General features: G+C 42.3%; 1 protein-coding gene across 2 annotated transcripts in view; it reads left to right on the top strand.

Moving 5' to 3' along the window:
* DESI2 (desumoylating isopeptidase 2) overlaps positions 1-7,837 on the top strand; it is a 107,552-nt gene extending 99,715 nt beyond the window's left edge. For both annotated transcript variants that reach the window (XM_040429451.1, XM_040429452.1), the window contains exon 5: positions 6,953-7,837. In XM_040429451.1, the coding sequence (XP_040285385.1) occupies positions 6,953-7,177 (225 nt within the window). In that variant the 3' untranslated portion in view covers positions 7,178-7,837. The remainder of the gene's footprint in view (positions 1-6,952) is intronic.
* The last annotated feature ends 15,351 nt before the right edge of the window (positions 7,838-23,188 follow it).

Below are 23,188 nucleotides of genomic sequence, written 5' to 3'. Positions count from 1 at the left end.
GTGTATGTATGTATATATGTGTGTATGTATGTATATATGTGTGTATGTATATATGTGTGTATGTATATGTTTGTATATGTGTGTGTGTGTGTATATATATATATATATATATATATATATATATATACACGCACACGCACACCTAGTAGCAATGGCTTGAGAATAGTCCCAGCAAGTGGACTGAAACGTTGCAAGGGTGAATAAAGATCCACATTTTTTTCACCTACGGATGTGCTGCGGTGTTGATAGATATATATATATATATATATATATCTATCAACACCGCAGCACATCCGTAGGTGAAAAAAAAATGGGGATCTTTATTCACCCTTGCAACGTTTCAGTCCACTTGCTGGGACTATTCTCAAGCCATTGCTACTAGGTGTGCTGCCCTGAACCCTCTGTGTGTGTGTGTGTGTGTGTGTGTGTGTGTGTGTGTGATATTATATATATAAAATTCACAAGCCTGTGACGTCAGACGCCCACAATGGGCGGTAAATACAAAGTAACCAATCAACAATAGTGTTTCACTTTTAGGTGACCATGTTAATACATATTACCAGTTGCAGTATTCAACGCGCAGACAAAGTCTATAAAAGAAAAAGAAAACCAATATTAAAGAAACACTTCATCAGATGTAAAAACCTTTTACAATCGCATTATCTCATAATCCCTATTCAAACCGCTGGGATAAAGTGTATCCAATGTATGGATCCAATATGCTTCTCTGCGCAACAAAAGCTTTTTAATGTCTCCACCCCTCCTTGGTCTCTTGATTTGCTCCAAAACTTGTAATTTTAATTGTGCTATCGAGTGTTTATATTTATCAAAGTGATATGGGAGAGGTAACAATGGGTTTTTGTTCTTATTGTGGACTTATGTTTACAAATCTGATCCCTTATTGTCTGTGTGGTCTCCCCGATATGTAACAAGCCACACGGGCATTTTATCATATAGATAACATTAGTCGATTCACAGGTAAAAAAAACTTCTATTTTAAAGGGCTGTCCTGTACGGGAGGTGATAAAATATAGGACCTTTAATAATGTGAGAGCATTGAAAACAATGGAGGCGCGGAAAAGTGCCTTTTTTCTGTGTAGCAAGAGTGCTCTGTCTGCAAATTTCTTTGCCACTGCCCAAATCAGCATGCACCAATTTATCTCTGTGTCTCGGGGTTCTCTTATTACAAATTAATGATGGATATATAAATTCTTCCACCCCTGGATAAGCTTTTGCCAAGAGGTGCCAGTGTTTTCGTACCATATGATCAAAACCCGTGTTATAGGGATGGAATTTGTGTATGAATGCCAACCTCAGTGCTTTCTTCCGGACGGGGGGTTGGACTGTGTTCAAATCAGATTTCACTTCATCAAGGACTGATCTTGGGTATCCCCTCTCAACAAATCTCAAGGTCATTTCTTCTAATCTGGAGGTTTGTCTCACAGGATCCGTAACAATACGTCGGACTCTGGAATTGGGACTTAGGTATTGTTCTCTTCAAAGATGAAGGATGGGCACTGGTGTAAAAGAGAATACTATTTCTTTGTCTCTTTCCTATAAAGAAATGACCACTTTCATCCTTTATCACAACAGTGTCCAAGAAGTTCACCATATTTTTATCTTATGGTGAATTTCAGGCCCTCGCAGGCTGCGTTTAAATGATTGAAAAAGGAAAGGCACTCCTTTGGCCCCGCCCATACGCAAAAAATGTCAGCTATAAATCTTTTCCAAATTAATATATTCTGCCGATATGATTCAGTATTATACACATGTAGTTCTTCAAAAGATGACCTAAATGCATTTGCGTAGGGCGGGGCCACATTAGAACCCATCGCGGTACCCCGCCGCTGTGGGTATCTTCAAACATGAAGTAGTTCTCAAACAAAACCAAATGCAGTATCTGTAAGAAAAAATCTCTCTGTGGCTTATGTCAGATACAGCCCGTATCCCCTTTTCATGTTCAATAGAAGTGTAAAAACTTACTACATCTATATTGACCACCAACTTTCAACGGGTACAGATTGCATATCCGCGATCACACTCAGAAAATGTGATGAATCAAACAGAAATGACTTTGTACTCTTTATCAATGGCGTTAATGCCTTCTCAAGATCTGATTTGAACACACAGTCTGACACACACCCCCCCCCCCCCCCCTTCCCCACCCCGTCCGGGAGAAAGCACCGAGGTTGGCATTCATACACAAATTCCATCCCTAGAACACCGGTTTTGATAATAGAGCATCTCAACGGAAATAAGAAATTAACGCCATGTCAGCATGGCTTCGTGAGGGATCGGTCATGCCAATCTAATTTAATCAGTTTCTATGAGGAGGTAAGTTCTAGACTTGACAGCGGCGAATCAATGGATGTCGTATATCTGGACTTCTCCAAAGCATTTGACACTACCACATAAAAGGTTAGTATATAAAATGAGAATGCTCGGACTGGGAGAAAACGTCTGTAAGTGGGTAAGTAACTGGCTCAATGATAGAAAACAGAGGGTGGTTATTAACGGTACACACTCAGATTGGGTCACTGTCACTAGTGGGGTACCTCAGGGGTCAGTATTGGGCCCTATTCTCCAATATATTTATTAATGATCTTGTAGAAGGCTTGCATAGTAAAGTATCAATTTTCGCAGATGACACTAAACTGTGTAAAGTAATTTACACTGAAAAGGACAGTATACTACTACAGAGGGATCTGGATAGACAGGAGGCTTGGGGAGATAAGTGGCAGATGAGGTTTAACACTGACAAATGTAAGGTTATGCACATGGGTAGGAATAATGCAAGTCACCCGTACATACTAAATGGTAAAACACTCGGTAACACTGACATGAAAAAGGATCTAGGAATTTTAATAAACAGCAAACTAAGCAGCAAAAACCAGTGTCAGGCAGCTGCTGCCAAGGCCAATAAGATAATGGGTTGCATCAGAAGGGGCATAGATGCCCGTGAAGAGGACATAGTCCTACCACTTTACAAATCATTAGTCAGATCACACATGGATTACTGTGTACAGTTCTGGGCTCCTGTAAACAATGCAGACATAGCAGAGCTGGAGAGGGTCCAGAGGAGGGCAACTAAAGTAATAACTGGAATGGGGCAACTACAGTACCCTGAAAGATTATCAAAATTAGGGTTATTCACTTTAGAAAAAAGACGACTGAGGGGAGATCTAATTACTATGTATAAATATATCAGGGGTCAGTACAGAGATCTATCCCATCATCTATTTATCCCCAGGACTGTAACTGTGACGAGGGGACATCCTCTGCGTCTGGAGGAAAGAAGGTTTGTACACAAACATAGAAAAGAGTTCTTTACGGTAAGAGCAGTGAGACTATGGAACTCTCTGCCTGAGGAGGTGGTGATGGTGAGTACAATAAAGGAATTCAAGAGGGGCCTGGATGTATTTCTGGAGCGTAATATTATTACAGGCTATAGCTACTAGAGAGGGGTCGTTGATCCAGGGAGTTATTCTGATTGCCTAATTGGAGTCGGGAAGGAATTTTTTATTCCCCTAAAGTGGGGAAAATTGGCTTCTACCTCAGTGTTTGTTTGTTTTTTGCCTTCCTCTGGATCAACTTGCAGGATAACAGGGAGAACTGGATGGACAAATGTCTTTTTTCAGCCTTATGTACTATGTTACTATGTTACTACTATGAAAACACTGGCACCTCTTGGCAAAAGCTTATCCAGGGGTGGAAGAATTTATATATCCATCATTAATTTGTAATAAGAGAACCCCGAGTCACAGAGATAAATTGGTGCATGCTGATTTGGGCAGTGGCAAAGAAATTTGCAGACAGAGCACTCTTGCTACACAGAAAAAAGGCACTTTTCCGTGCCTCCATTGTTTTCAATGCTCTCACATTATTAAAAGCCCTATATTTTATCACCCCCATGATAAAATAGTTTTCTTTACCTGTGAATTGACTAATGTTATCTATATGATAAAATGCCCGTGTGGCTTGTTACATATCAGGGAGACCACACAGGCAATAAGGGATCGGATTTGTAAACATAAGTCCACAATAAGAACAAAAAACCCATTGTTACCTCTCCCATATCACTTTGATAAATATAAACACTCAATAGCACAATTAAAATTCCAAGTTTTGGAGCAAATCAAGAGTCCAAGGAGGGGTGGAGACATTAAAAAGCTTTTGTTGCGCAGAGAAGCGTATTGGATCATAGGGCAAATAAAATTTAATTTTAGTTCATATAAGATTAAAGGAGTTTTCCAGGGGTTAAAAAAATAAAAATCACTACTCAACTCGCCGATCTGTCACCATTCCATTGCTGCTCCAGCCTGGGCTTGACACACAGGATATGGCCAGTACACCTATGGAAGGGGGTTAGGTAGGCAGAAGGTATAGCATTCTGGCAGAACACCGGCATTAATACATCTCTATGGAAATTAATGCCGGATCCAGCAAGTGCAGTAGTGTTCTGGGATTTTGGCCAGGAAAAAATATTGCAGCGAGCTGCAGTATTTTGTCCGGTCAAATACCGTACAAGGGACGGAATGAAAGACATCCTGATGTATACTGACCGGATTGGTTTCCATTCAGAATGCATTAGGACAAAACTGATGCGTTTTTTTCCAGTATTGAGACCCTTTACCGGATTTCAATACCGGAAAAGAATAACTCTATGAAAGTACCCTAACACAAAGTTTCTTCTAAGCTCTCTAAATGCTAAGCTCTGTGAAAGCAAACCTGTCCCATGGAAAATGCAGTTCAGTCAGCAGGCGTCATGTTATAGAGCAGGAGGAGCTGAGCAGATTGATTCTGGATTTAGTAGTCATGTGGATATTGACAGCCTCCCCTGTATGAGTAGGTGCAAACACTGACAGGAGTCTGCCCACTAGACTCCTACTGCTGGAAGTGCAGAAATACACTGCTCAAAAAAATAAAGGGAACACTTAAACAACACAATGTAACTCCAAGTCAATCACACTTCTGTGAAATCAAACTGTCCACTTAGGAAGCAACACTGAGTGACAATAAATTTCACATGCTGTTGTGCAAATGGGATAGACAACAGGTGGAAATTATAGGAAATTAGCAAGACACCCCCAATAAAGGAGTGGTTCTGCAGGTGGTGACCACAGACCACTTCTCAGTTCCTATGCTTCCTGGCAGATTTTTTGGTCACTTTTGAATGCTGGCGGTGCTTTCACTCTAGTGGTAGCATGAGACGGAGTCTACAACCCACACAAGTGGCTCAGGTAGTGCAGCTTATCCAGGATGGCACATCAATGAGAGCTGTGGCAAGAAGGTTTGCTGTGTCTGTCAGCGTAGTGTCCAGAGCATGGAGGCGCTACCAGGAGACAGGCCAGTACATCAGGAGATGTGGAGGAGGCCGTAGGAGGGCAACAACCCAGCAGCAGGACCGCTACCTCCGCCTTTGTGCAAGGAGGAACAGGAAGAGCACTGCCAGAGCCCTGCAAAATGACCTCCAGCAGGCCACAAATGTGCATGTGTCTGCTCAAACGGTCAGAAACAGACTCCATGAGGGTGATATGAGGGCCTGACGTCCACAGGTGGGGGTTGTGCTTACAGCCCAACACCGTGCAGGACGTTTGGCATTTGCCAGAGAACACTAAGATTGGCAAATTCGCCACTGGCACCCTGTGCTTTTCACAGATGAAAGCAGGTTCACACTGAGCACATGTGACAGAGTCTGGAGACGCTGTGGAGAACGTTCTGCTGCCTGCAACATCCTCCAGCATGACCGGTTTGGCATTGGGTCAGTAATGGTGTGGGGTGGCATTTCTTTGGAGGGCCGCACAGCCCTCCATGTGCTCGCCAGAGGTAGCCTGACTGCCATTAGGTACCGAAATGAGATCCTCAGACTCCTTGTGAGACCATATGCTGGTGCGGTTGGCCCTGGGTTCCTCCTAATGCAAGACAATGCTAGACCTCATGTGGCTGGAGTGTGTCAGCAGTTCCTGCAAGACGAAGGCATTGATGCGATGGACTGGCCCGCCCGTTCCCGAGACCTGAATCCAATTGAGCACATCTGGGACATCATGTCTCGCTCTATCCACCAACGTCACTTTGCACCACAGACTGTCCAGGAGTTGGCAGATGCTTTAGTCCAGGTCTGGGAGGAGATCCCTCAGGAGACCGTCCGCCACTTCATCAGGAGCATGCACAGGCGTTGTAGGGAGGTCATACAGGCACGTGGAGGCCACACACACTACTGAGCCTCATTTTGACTTGTTTTAAGGACATTACATCAAAGTTGGATCAGCCTGTAGTGTGTGTTTCCACTTTCATTTTGAGTGTGACTCCAAATCCAGACCTCCATGGGTTGAAAAATTTGATTTCCATTTTTTTTATTTTTGTGTGATTTTGTTGTCGGCACATTCAACTATGTAAAGAACAAAGTATTTCAGAAGAATATTTAATTAGTTCAGATCTAGGATGTTATTTTTGTGTTCCCTTTATTTTTTTGAGCAGTGTATAAATAAATAAAATACAAATTCTACTAGATCTATGGGGGTCATTTGTCATTCTGAAATATGCCTAAATTAGGCGTATTTCAGGGGCATATTGCGCTGTAACAGCTAGTTGTGCCGCAATCTTCAACTTTTTCCTGCTCACGCAAGGTCTAAATAAGTGGGGAAGGGGGCGGGCCAGCAGCTGGCGCTGGATGCGCCGAAGTTCTGGAGCGGCCTATGCCTTTTCAATACTCCAGCGGATCCAGTCGGCTTAGGGCTTTTTTTTAAGACCGGCGTCTAAAACGCCGGTCTTAATAAGTTTCCCTGTGTGTCAGTGTGCTCCACTCCCCCTGCTGTGTAAACATGCTTCATTTTTAGTGTGACGCGTTCTCTTTAATGTCCTCCTGGGTTACTGTTGGGCCTCCCAGCATTTCTGTAAATTTTCTGTGCCCTCTTTTAGGCATAAGTCCTACTGTTTTGTTTTTTTTTTGCAGATCCTGTGCGGTAAGGAGATTCCCCGTTGGGTAAACCGGTTGGCATACTTTAGTTCCTGTGTACCTTTTCTACAAAGCTGTCTACCTAAGGAATGGTTGACGCCTGCTGCCCTCCAATCCAGTGTCAGCCAGGAGCTGCAGGAAGAACTGGAAGAAGCAGAAGATGCAGCTGCCTCCACCTCTGCATCCCTAGTGCCCAGGCCGGGGCGACACACCAAACTATAGGGGAATATTCATGGGAAAACTGACAAGAGTTGTTTTTCTTTTTGCAAATAAGTGTTTGGATTGATCTCCAGCAACTGACACCTCTGTCCTTCAGAGGACGTGTGTTCCACATTAGGACATAAATGGCCACATCCACATTCATTTGACGTATTTTCTGCTCAGGATCATGTTTGTATTCAGAAGGTCCAGGACATAGGCTATGGTTCCTGCATATCTTCCCAGCATTGTTTCAGAATTTTTATTTATTTACTTTTTTTGTTACTTTCCCTATTTTCAGTATTTAACGTGGACTTCCCACTTTTTTCTTTATATGCCTGCCACTGACAATGAAGAACTGTTACTCGCTACATGTGGCTGACAGAATGGAAATGGGTTTACCTCAGCTGTTCAATCCAGTAGCGCCTGTATATGCAGCACATGCTCCTCAGGAGTCTCCACCTTTTCATACTTTGTTCTACCTGGGTAAATCACATGTTGCAGTTCCTACTGGCCACATATGTTTTTTTTTATAACTGACCTACCCAACCTGTGTTCTTGTCAAAGCCAAATATACCTGTGGGAGACTATTTTAAGATCCACCAGCTCCATGTGAATCTGGTAACTTGTAGCGTAGTTCTGTAGGACTGTTGAATTCTAGATGAAGGTGCTGTGGTTTGACAGGTTAAAGCAGAGGTAGGCAACCTCCGGCACTCCAGCTGTTGTGAAACTACAACTCCCAGGATGCATACTTGTTCTGCTCTTCTAAGAACTCAGATAGAAATGAATGAAGCATGCTGTAGTTTCACAACAGCTGGAGTGCCGAAGGTTGCTGATCCCTGGGTTAAAGCATTCCTCCGGTTTAAGAAGACTTCTGATATGTTAGAGACCTGTGAAAAGTGCTTGCTGACATGCCACTCACTAGATTGTAGCTAATGCACATAGGACACATCTCTGCTTTGGGTCCCATCAGCTTTCCCCAGCTTTAGGGCTCTTGCACACGGCCGTAGCCAATTTTTTTTAAAAAAATTTGCTGTCTGTAAATTGTGGATCCACTTTTCTGATTTTGCGGAACAGAACATCCTGCCATCTATAGAACAGTCCTATCCTTGGCCGTAGTACGTACAAGAATAGACCATGTTCTATTTATTTATTTTTTACAGGTACCGCGGAACAGACATACAGATCTTTAGCGGTCACATTGATGTGAATGGGTCTGCATCGGACCACGAAGATGCGGACAAAAAAACACGGTTGTGTGCATGAGTCCTTACTTTGAAAGCTAAAGACGTCTTCAGTTCTGAGTAAAGCTGTTAGGAGCTGAAGTCTGAGGCCTCCACTGTTGAAATCTCCAAAATCTCAGCAGTTTTCGATAACTGGGGAACACTTGTTATTTCTCTCTAGTGACTGAGAATTTCATTTTAAACCCTTAGACTCCTCCAGGACTAGCGCTATGGAAGAAAACCAACAAGTACTGTACTTTTTCTATCAGATCAGGGATTTTGCATGAATTTTACACCAAGTTCTTGTTAAGTGTGTTTGTTTTTTTGTTTTGTTTTTATACATTTTTCCGAATAAGATATGTAGTCTATCTGGGCTGATACATTTTCCAGCCTTTTTACTTAGGACCTGTTTCTATGTATGATCCATGATGTACTAGTAAAAATAAGTACACAAAATAATCATGTGTGGCCTAATGAATGTTGGCCTCACTGCGGGGCAGCCTTCCCAGGAGAGATTCTATACCGTACTAACCCAGATATTGTAAGGTCATATTCACATGCCGAGGATTCTGCCCCTAGTCCTGCCATTCCTCACGCTGTGCTGCTGGATTGAATATTTTCTCAGGAAAATATGCACACAGCGCGCGGTAGTCTTACAGCACAGTACGCTCATTTGGCCACGGATTAGCTCCATTCAATTACAGCTGCGAATCTGACTATAGTAAACCTGTGCCGTGTTAGGATGGCCTAAAGCAAATGCTAAGGAAAGTGTCTCTCTAATCTTAAAATTAATTTCACAGCTGTATTTTTATAAAGGGGGAAATCCACTGTATATAACCGTGTCATGAAATTACCTCATGGGCAAAGGACTTTGTCAGATACCAATTTTTGATCTCAGGGTGCTCCCTGAGATGTGGCTTTAGAAACTTTTTTGGGGTCATTTATTAAGACCGGCGTTTTAGGCGCAGGCTTCTCCATAATTTCGACGCATCCAGCACTGCTTCTAAACCTAAGATGGCTTCCTAACTGACTATTTTCTACCCAAACCAGACGTAGAAAATTATGAATGAGACGGGCCGGACCTTCCCTGCCCACAATTTTGGACCTTCCGCGAGCTGGGAAAAGTCGCAATCTGCTCCTGTAATGTAGGCGTATTTCGGGGTTGATAAATGACCGTCTTTGTGTACCACATAGAAATCAAAGGAGCTTCTAAATTTGACATTATTTCAGAAATTTGGGGTTAAAGGGAACCTGTCACATTGAGCATGGTATATGAGCTGAAGGCAGCGTGTTATAGAGCAGGAGGAGCTGAGCAGATTGATATATGGTTTTACAGGGAAAAAGATTCAGTAAAACTTGTATTTTAGACCTTTAAATTCCTGCTCGTTCTGGGCTTTGAAGTCAGGGAGGCGGTCCTATCAGTGATTGACAGCTGTCTCTCTATACACAGTCATATAAAGAAGGTTGTCAATTACTTCAAAGTCCAGAATGAGCAGGAATTGAAATTAATGAAATCCAAATTAGGGCTCATGCACACGACCGTATGTATTTTGCAGGATGGAACAGCTGGCCCCTAATAGAACGGTCATATGCTTTTCCGTAATGCAGACATGTTCTATTTTATTTTTTTCGGAACTGCCATACGAAAAACAGAATGCACACGGAGTAACTTCCGTTTTTATTTGTGGACAGATTGAAATGAATAGTTCCGCATATGGTCTTCAAAAAAATAAAAATACAGATCTCTGTTCATGTGCATGTATATAGTTTTATGGGAAAAGATTCAGTATATCAATCTGCTCAGCTCCTCCTGCTCTATAACAGGCTGCCTGCAGCTCAAACTCCATGTGCAATGTGACAGGTTCCCTTTATCTTCTGTAAAGCCTAATGATACCATTTTCAATCAAATTGAGGTGTGCTGGTTTCCGGTGTGCCCACACCATTGGGGTCTGTCATTTAACAGATGATTTTTATATAGTACCTAAAAATTCCGCAGCATTTTATAAACCAGAGGGTAAATGTAGAAACAAAATGAGACCAGTTAATTCAAGCAGTCGGAGTGAGAGCCCTGCTCATTAGAGATTGTTACAGTCTATGAGAAAATGGGGGTGACAGAAGATAAAAAGGCTTGGTTTGTACAATTGTCTAGCCTGGAGATGGGAAAACTGCGACTCTCCAGCTGTTGTTAAACTACAACTCCCAGTCTGCCTACAGCAGGGCATGATGGAATTTGTAGTTTTACAACTGGAGAGCCGCAGTTTGCCCATCTCTGGTCTAGCCATCCAGTATATATGGTAATTTCATGTGAGCGATGTTTCTCTGTGGGTGCTGTCCTTTCTTTCAATGGAGAGCATCCAAACTGAATACTGACGCATTAAAGTCAATGGTGGACATTTATGAGACAGCCAGTATCTGTAGTACTTTTGAATGCATAGAGTGCGGTAGGCCACTCTAAAAAGATGGGCTTTTAGGGAGTGCCCACAACTGCGAGTGTTGGAGCTAACCTGATTGGGGTACTGCATTCCAGAGAACTGGTGCAGCTTCAGAGGAGTCTTGGAGACGGGAGAGAGAGGTGTGGTGGATGTTAGAATGGAGCGTACAGGTAGGGCGGTGGGGATTTAGGGGTGCAGCGCTGTGAGAGGGAGAAGTTTAAATTGAATTCTTTACTTTATGGGTAACCAGTGCAATGACTGGTACAGGGCGGAGGCATCTCCAACACGGCCATCATTTTTGTTGTTCTCGTATAACTGAGCAGAACCACAGAAATGGAAAACGCAATGTGCACAGAGCCTAATGGGTATGGCCAGCCTGCTGCTTTCATGTTTTGATCATGTATGCATGAATTGACATGACTTATTCTAGCCAACTCAGCTTTGCTGTGCTTGGTTACTATTAGTTTCACCAATCTCCCGATAGACTGCAGAGATACACTACAGAAGAGCGAAGGCCGACTGATCATCTGACTAAATGCCAAGTGCTGCTTTATTCTATGGAACAGATCAGCCGTGGTCTAAAGGTATTCTTTGATCATGTGAGCCCCTTTGCTTAGATTTCAAGACAAAAATAAGTTTTGCAAGTAATTGTTAACTGTGAAGTTGGTTCTGTGTTGAAGCTATTTTTGTTTTGCTGTTTTATGCCCATATTTCCTCTATGAAAAATATGAAAGTGAGATTCATAACTTGAGAATATTTGCTGGGAAGTGCAGGGTGTTCGTGACTCAAGGGTAAGGCAAATGAGGCCGATCTAGTTATTGTGGGATGTTACAGGATTTTATGATGGTAGCTGCTGGTGTGACATTAAAAGGGTTCTCCAGGATTTTTATACTGATGACCTATCCTCAAGATAGGTCATCAGTATCTGATCGGTGGGGGTCAGACACCCCGGACCCCTGCCAATCAGCTGTTTTGCGAAGGCACTAGTGCCCCTGTGAGCACCACTGCCTGAGCTGCTCCTAGGCCACGTGAATGATGAACGTGTCATCAGGCGGCCTAGGAAAAGCAGCAAGAAGGCTGTGGCCCTCACAGGAGTGCTGGTCTCTTCTCAAACTGCTGATTGGCAGAGGTCCTGGGTGTCGGACCCCCCACCAATCATATACTGATGACAGGTCATCGGTATAAAAAAAAATCTCTGAAAACCCCTTTAAAGGTGAGCACAGTCTATTTGTCGGCGCATCTTTTAGATTGGCTGTAATCTATCCTTTTCAGTAACTGGTTTCCCGCGGTTTGTCTTTTCAAGCTTCCTCCATGGAGACGGGGCAGCATCTATCTCTTGTCCAGCCTTTCATAAACTTTTACACTATGTCCTCATCCTATTGGTCTCCCTGCACACATGCTTTTTTCTGGGCGATTTTCTTGTGTGGGAAAACCATGGGGTAATACAGTACCAGCAAAGTGAATGAGATTAGATAAATCTCATGTACACTTAGCTTTTTTTTTTTTTTTCTTGCGTGCGGAAATTGACCTATTTCAGTTGTTTCTATGCATTCTAGTGCAGATTTTAATCTTTACAATGCAAAGGATGAGAAATCACTACAAAATCTGCAAGTAACATGGATTTGGTGCGGAAACGCAAAGAAATTCTCACAAAAATCTGTGAGGAATTTTGTTTTCAAAGAGGCACCCTTAGGCCCTTTGCAGACAAGCAAGTATTCCGCACAAGTGCAATGCGTGGTGTGAACGCGTTGTGCCCGCACTGACCCATTCATTTCAATGGGTCTGTGTACATGTGCGTTTGGTTTTCACGCATCACTTCTACATTGCATGAAAATCGCATGTTCTATATTCTGCAATTTTCACGCAACGCTGGCCCCATAGAAGTGAATAGGGCTGTGTGAAAATCGCATCCACAAGCCAGTTCGGATGCGTTGCGTTTTTTTTATCACGCGCGTGCAAAACGCATTAAATCGCATTGCACTCACGCGATAACAACTGAACGCTATCGCAGACAAAACGGAATGAACTTGCTTGCTAAATCACGCAGTTTTCACTGAACGCATCCGGACCTTATCCGCTCACGCTCATCTGCTAGGGGCTTTAGGGCTCATGTGCACGACCGTATGTATTTTGCTGTCCCCCAAAAAAAACTGATCCGCAAAAAATACGGAGGACGTCCTTGTGCAGTCCGTATTTTGCGAACGGAACAGCTGGCCCCTAATATAACAGTACTATGCTTGTCCGTAATGCGGACAATAATGGGACATTTTTTTGCGGAACGGAAATACGGACATACAGAAATGGAATGCAAACGGACTCATTCTACATACTGTCCGCAAAAAAAAAGGAACAGACACGGAAAGAAAATACGTTTGTGTGCATGAGCCCTTGATGAGAGAGCGATGGATCTTCTCTTTCCCTTTTCTCATATCCTCCCTCATCCAACTTGTTTCCATGGCATCACTAGTGAAGAAACATATTTTATGTTTAATGTGTATATATTTTTTAACTTATGTAGCTGGTTTTCACCTGGCTCCATGAGCAGCGCTCCTCCATGGCCTTTTTACTGGTACGTTTGAGGGAGTTTTCACATTATTTTGGCAGGTTTATTTATTGCACTCGCTTTTTTTTGTCCCCATATGTGGGTTCACATATGTAGCATTTATTTATCTGAAACTTGTATTATATTTTCCACTTGTACCCCAGTGCACTAATGTGTGTGTATACTGTATAACTAGAACATCGCTGTAGCTTTCATATAAAAGTGTTTATTTTGTGTTTTTGTTTTCTTTTTGCATGTAACATTTATATTTATTGAATTATTTACCAAAGCTGAATATTTTTTCCAGGCTTGGCTGACATTTTGGGGCGCTTTTATTAAGACCGGTGTTTTAGGCTACGTCTACACGAGGACATTCGCACGACAGGGCACAACTACACTGCAACATTTGTAGCGCAACATTTTGTTGCACCAATGTTGCGCGACAATTTTTAAAATGGCAGTCTATGGTGTCGCGCTGCGATCTTGAATGGATTTTCTGCGACTGTTGCGTCGCAGCATGTTGCAGTGCGATATCATAGACTGCCATTATAAAAATTGTCGCGCGACAAATGTCGTCGTGTAGACGTAGCCTTAGACACCAGTCTTGATAAGCTCTTTACCCAGCGGTGGAGGCGCCGGCCTCTACATAACTTCAGCGGATTCACCGCCGCTTTTAAATGTAAGATGGCTTCCTAAAACAGGCGTAGAAAATGGTAAATGAGATGGGCCTGCCAGCCCTTCCCTGCCCACCTTTTTAGACCTGGCATGAGTGGGGAAAATAAATTTAGGCGTATTTGTTTCATAAATGACCCCCTTTATTCAGTTTTGTACTTTTCAGTACAAAATTGTCCAGGTTATTCATAAAAAATAGCTTTCCTGACAAATGCATGACATATTTTACATATGTATTATTTTGTGCATATACGTTTATATTAAGCTAAGGAGCGACTCAAGTTTTGCACTTTTTTTTATTTTTTTTTATCTTTAATGTGTAAAACAGTGAGGGAGATTTTATCAAAAGGGGTGCAAAAGGAAAACTAACTTAGTTGCCCATAGCAACTAATAAGATAGATTTTTTTTTTTTCATTTCCCAAAGGAGCTCTGAAACATGAAATCTGTTTACTACATAATGGATTTTGATTAATATGCATGTTTATCCTGGCTGTATGTTGGTGTTTTTCCTGAAATTGCCCAGTAAACGAAAGAGCATTTTGCCAGTTCTAGTATTTCAAGTATATTTTATCTCTGATTTTAGTTAAAGGGGATCACCACAAAATGCAGTGTAATCCGCAGGCAGCATGTTATAGACCAGGAGGAGCTCAGCATATACACTCACCTAAAGAATTATTAGGAACACCATACTAATACGGTGTTGGACCCCCTTTTGCCTTCAGAACTGCCTTAATTCTACATGGCATTGATTCAACAAGGTGCTGATAGCATTCTTTAGAAATGTTGGCCCATATTGATAGGATAGCATCTTGCAGTTGATGGAGATTTGAGGGATGCACATCCAGGGCACAAAGCTCCCGTTCCACCACATCCCAAAGATGCTCTATTGAGTTGAGATCTGGTGACTGTGGGGGCCATTTTAGTACAGTGAACTCATTGTCATGTTCAAGAAACCAATTTGAAATGATTCGAGCTTTGTGACATGGTGCATTATCCTGCTGGAAGTAGCCATCAGAGGATGGATACATGTTCTCATTCTGTTTACGCCAAATTCGGACTCTACCATTTGAATGTCTCAACAGAAATCGAGACTCATCAGACCAGGCAACATTTTTCCAGTCTTCAACAGTCCAATTTTGGTGAGCTCGTGCAAATTGTAGCCTCTTTTTCCTATTTGTAGTGGAGATGAGTGGTACCCGGTGGGGTCTTCTGCTGTTGTAGCCCATCTGCCTCAAGGTTGTGCGTGTTGTGGCTTCACAAATGCTTTGCTGCATACCTCGGTTGTAACGAGTGGTTATTTCAGTCAACGTTGCTCTTCTATCAGCTTGAATCAGTCGGCCCATTCTCCTCTGACCTCTAGCATCCACAAGGCATTTTCGCTGCATACTGGATGTTTTTCCCTTTTCACACCATTCTTTGTAAACCCTAGAAATTGTTGTGCGTGAAAATCCCAGTAACTGAGCAGATTGTGAAATACTCAGACCGGCCCGTCTGGCACCAACAACCATGCCACGCTCAAAGTTGCTTAAATCACCTTTCTTTCCCATTCTGACATTCAGTTTGGAGTTCAGGAGATTGTCTTGACCAGGACCACCCCCCTAAATGCATTGAAGCAACTGCCATGTGATTGGTTGACTAGATAATTGCATTAATGAGAAATAGAACAGGTGTTCCTAATAATTCTTTAGGTGAGTGTGTGTGTGTATAATATATATATATATATATATATTATAGTTTTGTGGGTAAAGATTTAGCAAGACTTGTAATATATACATTTCTGACTCCGTTGTACATGGGGGCAGTCTCAAATTGACAGCAGAGATAAGCCATCAGTCACTGATGTCACTCCTAAGGCTATATTAGACAGCCCGATTCTGCCGGCGATTGTCGGGAAGGAAGCGTTCCTTCCTGGAAATTGCCTGCTCGTCAGTGGAAGAGACCACTGGTATTGCATGCAGTGATCTCCTCCACAGCATGGTGAGGAGTTATCGTTATACCACCACGATCTGCCGCCGGCAAATGATCATTTTTAAACCTGTCAAAAGATTTGGCTTGACCGATGGCAGCAGTATTACACTGCAATATGATTGCTAACAAGCATTGATACGAACAATCGTTAGCGATGATTGGCCCAACAATCACCTGGTGTAATACAGGTTTTAAGTTAAGAAAGAGCAGAGATGTAAATGTATCAATTACAATTTTAGTGAATCTTTTCTCACAGAACTATGTATAAATCTGCTCTATAACATTCTGCCTGCGGATTGCACTGCATTTCATGACAACAGGTTCTCTTTACAGAGGGTTGTGCAGTGTCAGGGTAGTGATGGGGATAGGGCATCAATATCAGATCAGCGGGGGGGGGGGGTCTGGCTCCTGGCACCCCCTCTTCAGACCCCGCCTATCTGGTATTGATAGTAGAGGTCATCAATATCCTGACATTGCACACCCCTTTTCAGCCCCAGTGAACACCACACATTGAAATGTTGAGTATTTAGTATGCTGACATCTAATTAATATTTATTTATCTATCTTCACTGGTAAGGGTTAGCGACTTAACAAATCATAATAACGTGAATTTGCACTGTCTGTATTATACATGCTTTGTAATGTTTTATTTCTGTGACCGTCCAATTAACATTATTACGTTGTTATATTTCAGCCTTTTTGTCCCATTACACTCAGGATACAAAGTTATAACACTTGTGAATAACGCAGGTTGGTAAAGAAATCCTAAGAAGTTACACACAATGGAAGGAATTTATCTTTCTAGGAGTCTGAGGCTATTTTTCAGACTCTGGTTGCTATGCACACCCGTGCCAGATTTCTAAAGATGGCGCCCGGTTTTATTAAACTTGTCGCAAGTTTAATGTGCTTTCACCACTCTCAGTGAAAGTACACCAGAGGGTTGGTTGGCATGACGACGCAACTTTTTAAAGAGTTGTGCTTCATAAGTGTTCTAATCTGTAATCCCGACAAACTTTTCACTCTACTTTTAAAAGTTAAAAGTGGTGAGACATCAAAATTTTGCAAAATGTCACCAAAAGTTGTGCAAAATGGTGCAGGCAACATCACTTGCGGCATTTTAATGCCACCAAACTGACGTAGCAGATTTGATAAATGTCCTCCAATGTTTCTGTAATTTCTAGAAGTAAGAAATGTATATTTTTGTTCGACAGAGATGGTTGTATTTCTAGTTGGTGGATAATAGCTCCCGGAAAGTTAACATGAGACTGTTGGTTAAAAGTGTGGTGCAATAGGAGCTCTGGAGAGAATGCTTGCAATCTAGACAATCGGATGTATCCTTATTCCTATTCTTTTTAACTCCTTAAAACCATCCTGCAGTATTACGGTGTAGTAAGAAATCATGGTGTCCTTCCATCCAGATGAGTTGTTCAAACCAGCATAGGCTGCACTGAAAAATGCTGGCTTTCCTGCCCTCAGAAATCTGGTTGGGTTGAGATGGCATTATAGGGTATGGCCACACGGTCTGGTTTCTGCATACAGTTTTGGAAGCCAAAATCAGGAGCGAATCATAAAAGAAGAGAAATATTAAGGACAGTTTTTTTTTTTTTTTTTTTTTTTTATTCTCTCCTGGTTTTGGCTTCCAAAACTGAATCAGTAAACCTGACCATGTGGCCGTGCCCCTACAGGGTCTATATAGTACTAGCTGATAAATCACACTGCCATGGCCATGAATCTACAGCTGGTTTACAATGTTACATTTTTACGATGTGAACTCTTGTTTTTACTCAATGAAAGCACCATGTGATAGAACAGGAGAAGCCGGGCGTATTGGTATCTATTTTTGTGGGAAAAGATTTAGTAAAACTTGTAACTCATACATTTATATTTTTGCTATTTTCACCTCCCATGAACAGCTATCGGCACAGGAGAGAGGTTTTATCAGTGACTGACAGCTATCTCTTATGCACACAAACGTATTTTCTTTCCGTTCCGTTTTTTTTGCGGACCGTATGCGGAACCATTCATTTCGATGGGTTCGCAAAAAAACGGAAGTTACTCCGTGTGCATTCCGTATGTCCGTATTTCCATTCCACAAAAAATAGAACATGTCCTATTATTGTCCACATTACTGACAAGGATAGTACTGTTCTATTAGGGGCCAGCTGTTCCGTTCTGCAAAATATGGTATGCACACTGACGTCATCCGTATCTTTTGTGGACCGTAAAATACATGCGGTCGTGTGCATGAGTCCTTATACATACAATGTCATCAGTCACTGATAACACCTTCCTCCTGTACCAATAGGTGTTCACAGGAAGTGAAAAATCTAAGATATAAATGTAAAGTTTTACTGAATCTTTCCCCACAAAAAAAAAATATATAAATCCAGTCAGATTCTCCTGCTCTAAAACATATTGCTTTCAGATTGCATTTTGTAGTGACTGGTCCCCTTTAAGAAAGACACAAATCTACATGTACTGTGCACGTCTTCATTTATTGAATACCTCCTGGTTATTTGTGTTACTACTATGGCTGACAATTGGAAATGGCTATAGTGACAGGAATGTTTAATTATTCTGGTTGTTACCACAAAAATCGCCTTTATAATTAAGGTTAGCTTTATTATTAAAGGTGTTTTCCGGTTTTATGTAAATATGACTTAATCACTATATAATGAAGAGTAAATTTTGTATTTGCAATTTCTTTGATCATTTTCAGGATGCTTGTTTGTGGTCATTGAATGCAATTTTCTTGTTTACCTTCTGAGACAGCACACTTGTCCTGAAAATGTTCTGCTTAGGCTAGCACAGCGGTTTAGTCCAGCCCGTTCTCGGCATATTTGCGCTGGTCCCCATTATAGTTAATGGGGCCAGACGGCAATCATGTCGTTTCCAGCAATGCCGGAATACAGAGAGGCCTGGAAGGCTGTTCCCTGCTGGATCTCACGAACGCTAGTGTGAAACTAGCCTTACCCGGGTGCTTAGCTCATCCACCCAGTGTATGGTATCTGTTACTTATGGCCACATTCACACGGTCAGTATTTTGCATCTGTATTTGTAAAGACAAACCCAGAAATGGAACCTACAGAGAAAAAACTATACTGTAGAGTTATGTCCCTCTTCAAGGTTTTGGCTTATAAATCCTGACCAAGTACTGACTGTGTAGGGTAGGACAACATGGGGCGGCTGGTGAGAGATGGAGACGCGGCCGAAAATGCCTTAATGTGCATACAGCAGCTGGTTTATATCAGTCCTTAAAACTGATTGACAGTCACTCTATTTATGGCTAGTGGCCACGTGGATTAGTAGGGAAACCTAGAGAGCCATGCAGCCATTGCCTATAAACTGCTGAATAATATAAAAAAGTTGTGGCTTGTACAGCTGTGCTGTTTTGGGCTGTGTCTCCAACACCCGCTAGCTACTCTGTCTGGTCCAACTGTTGAGACAGGATTTTAGAATTTAAAGGGGTTATCCCTTGAGATACAAGATGGCCTCCAGAAACCTGTCCTATAATGTGAAAAGAAGTTGTGTCCACTTGCAGGGCTTGAAATACACAGTATTCCTCCAGTTGACTGAGCTTTCCTGTCTGCTGTTTAGCCTGGTAACATGTCGCAAAGGATTGCTCCAGAACAATCTATTGTACAGCAGGAAGTCTGCTAATGATGCTATCATGCTCCCTGCTTCTGTCAGGCTGCTCAGCCATGAAGGCACATAGTAGAGGTCCTGCTCTATAGTACATGGTAAGCGATCCTGTGCAATATGCCATCAGTCTGCCTGACTGGAAAGTCCAACACTGTGAAGGCAAGTGTGCAGTGCCCTCTCCAGGCAGCTCTTCCAGGGACACTATCAGTCCTATTCACGTTTTAAGATGGGTTGCTGGAGCAGACATCTTAGGGAATCGATTCACAAAGTATATGAGAAAGTTGCTAAGCATTTCATAATACATTGAATGAACTTTCGACTTTATTCAGACAGTGCAGTTTTAGCGCACTTTTTGTATGTTTTTGTTTAATGGACAAAGCCAATAGTGGATCCTAAGCATAGGAAATGTATAAAAGAAAAACGTATACTGAAGCCAATCTGCATTATGTGAACAAGTCCTATGCTGAGCGGAAACACTTAAGTTTTCAGTGTCTTAACTCCCTAGTTATTTTGATTTATTCACATTGAGTTTTTTGTGGTGTTTTGTCATGGCTTTATAACCTGTTAACCATTTTGCCATTGTCTTTCAATTCAATGAATACTTTTGATAAATGGTGCAGATAACTGCCTTTTATGGGCTCTTTTTCCACCTTAAGAGAAAATAAAATTGTATTTTTTTAAACAATGAATTCTGTTGGATAAATAAAGAAATTTAAATGCAGTTTAAGATATGTTTGTGTTTACTTTTGTAAAAACTTCGCACCCTGCCATTTTTCACCTTAAGGACCAGGCCATTTTTTGCAAATCTGACATGTCACTTTGTGGTGATAACTTTAAAACGCTTTTACTTATCCAAGCCATTCTGAGATTGTTTTCTCGTCGCATATTGTACTTTCTTGACAGTGGTAAAATTGAGTCCAAAAAAAAATATTTTTATTTAAAAAAATAAAAATTTTACCCAAAATTTTGAAAAATTAGCAAATTTCAATTTCTCTACTTTTACAGAAACACCCTATATGTGGTTGTAAACTGCTGTATGGGCACACGGCATTGTACAGAAGGAAAGTAACGCCATACGGTTTTTGGAAGGCAGATTTTGCGGGACTGATTTATTTAATTTTTTTGACACAATGTCCCATTTGAAGCCCCCCTGATGCACCCCTAGAGTAGAAACTCCCAAAAAATTATGGCATTTTGGAAACTACGGGATAAGGTAGCAGTTTTGTTGGTACTATATTAGGGTACATATGATTTTTGGTTGCTCTATATTATACTTTTTGAGGCAAGGTAACAAAATAGCTGTTTTGGCACCGTTTTTAAATTTTTTGTTATTTACAACATTCATCTGACCGGTTAGATCATGTGGTATTTTTATAGAGCAGGTTGTTACGGATGTAACCATATCAAATATGTTTTTTGGTTGTTTGTTTTCAGTTTTCCATAACAAAGCACTGTACATCACAGCGCATCACAGCAAGAACGTAAGTTAGGCCGGGGCCGGCGCATGCGCACGGTAAACTGTGATGCCTCGGCCAGACTGTGGTCATTCAATGCGCACGCGCCGATATCGCGGTCATCGGCGCATGCTCGGGTTTACTGACTGGAGGGAGGTTAGAGCAGAGACCAAGGGCGGGCAGACGCGGCAGAGGGGGGTTGGATTCGTATGAAAATGACCCAGGGGCCTGGGCGGCGTTACAACGCCTGGGCACCTTCACAGCCTAATTTGCATATGGATTAAAAGTGTTTTTCGGCAGAACGATGATAGCAAGCAACATACAGTAAGCACAGTTTTAATAGGGGGGATGCCGTGGACATAAGTCTGTTATTAGGTTAATACAGTGAATTGGCGCGAAAGACTCCCTTTAAGTTTTACACAATAACAGCATTTTTTAAAGGGCTTCTGTCAGCCCACTAAACCGTTTTTTTTTGTTTAATAATAATCCCTACACTGCGATCTCTGCATACATAAGTAAAATAATAATTTTCGTTCAGTAGAATTAGATAAAACGCTATTTTTATAATATGTAAATTACCTTGCTACCAGCAAGTAGGGCGGCTACTTGCTGGTAGCAGCCGCATCCTCCTATCCTAATGACGCCCCCTCCGCATTGTGATTGACAGGGCCAGGGAACGGAATCGTTCTCTGCTGGCCCTGCCTGTTTTCATTCAATATCTGGCGCCTGCGCCGCGGCCGTACCTATCTTCAATCTGCGCAGGCGCACTGAGAGGCGGCCGCTCGCTCCTCAATGCGCCTGCACCGGGTGTAGATGTGACGTCATCGGCGCAGGCGCATTGAGGATGGAGCGGCCGCCTCTCAGTGCGCCTGCGCAGATTGAAGATAGGTACGGCCGCAGCGCAGGCGCCAGATATTGAATGAAAACAGGCAGGGCCAGCAGAGAACGATTCCGTTCCCTGGCCCTGTCAATCACAATGCGGAGGGGGCGTCATTAGGATCGGAGGATGCGGCTGCTACCAGCAAGTAGCCGCCCTACTTGCTGGTAGCAAGGTAATTTACATATTATAAAAATAGCGTTTTATCAAATTCTACTGAACGAAAATTATTATTTTACTTATGTATGCAGAGATCGCAGTGTAGGGATTATTATTAAACAAAACAAAAAAAACTGTTTAGTGGGCTGACAGAAGCCCTTTAAACCAAAAGAAATTATGTTTTAGTGTCTCCATATTCTGAACCATAGTTTTATTTTTTGGGCGATTGTCTTGGGTAGGAGCTCATTTTTTGCAGGATGAGGTGACTGTTTGGTACTATTTTGGGGGTGTACTCCTTTTTGATCGCTTGGTATTGCACTTTTAGTGATTTATGGTGACCAAAAAATACTTTAAAGATTTTGGGGGAAAACTTCTTTTTTTTTTTCTTCCCACTCTGGGACTTCAACTTTTGAGAGTCTGATCCCCTATTACAATGCATTCCAATACTTCTGTATTGGCATTGGCTATAAGTGTAATACAGTGTGTATTACACATACAGCTTCCTGCCTGTGAGATCCAGGGGGCTGGATCTCGCAGGCTCTCCCCTGGAAGGCAGCCCCGATTCCTAAGGAAGACATCGCGCTGCCTTCCATGCCATCTGGTCCCCGTCACAGCAGCATGGGTACCCGATGGCAGCTCCAATACCGTGAGAACATCGCATGTGCCGCAGTCAATGCTGACCGCAGCACATCAAGGGTTAATGCGCTGGCATCGGAGGTTTCGTCGATGCCAGCGCATGCAGCAGGGGTCTGGCTATCAGTGACTGCCGGACCCCTGCCGCGGATCGGGCGGGCGCATCTCTTGCACCCGCCCGATCACAGCACTGTACATGTACAGTGCTGGTCCTTAAGTCACGGACATCTGCACCGTACATGTACGGTGCGGGTTCTCTACGGGTTAATAAACAGGGAACCATTTGGTTTGATTTTGTGTTTTTAACCTTTTTATGGCCGAATTCACACATTGCAGATTTGGTTAGAAAAAGAGAAAAAATTAAATGTTGGTTGAGAAATCGCTGCATTGTGACAGACTTACCCGATTACCAGTAAGATTTAATGTCTAGTTT

This window comes from Bufo bufo, chromosome 4, assembly GCF_905171765.1.
Source record: "Bufo bufo chromosome 4, aBufBuf1.1, whole genome shotgun sequence".
NCBI lineage: Eukaryota > Metazoa > Chordata > Amphibia > Anura > Bufonidae > Bufo > Bufo bufo.
The sequence above is the reverse complement of the archived record's forward strand: the minus strand, read 5'-3'. Positions and strand labels throughout refer to the sequence as shown.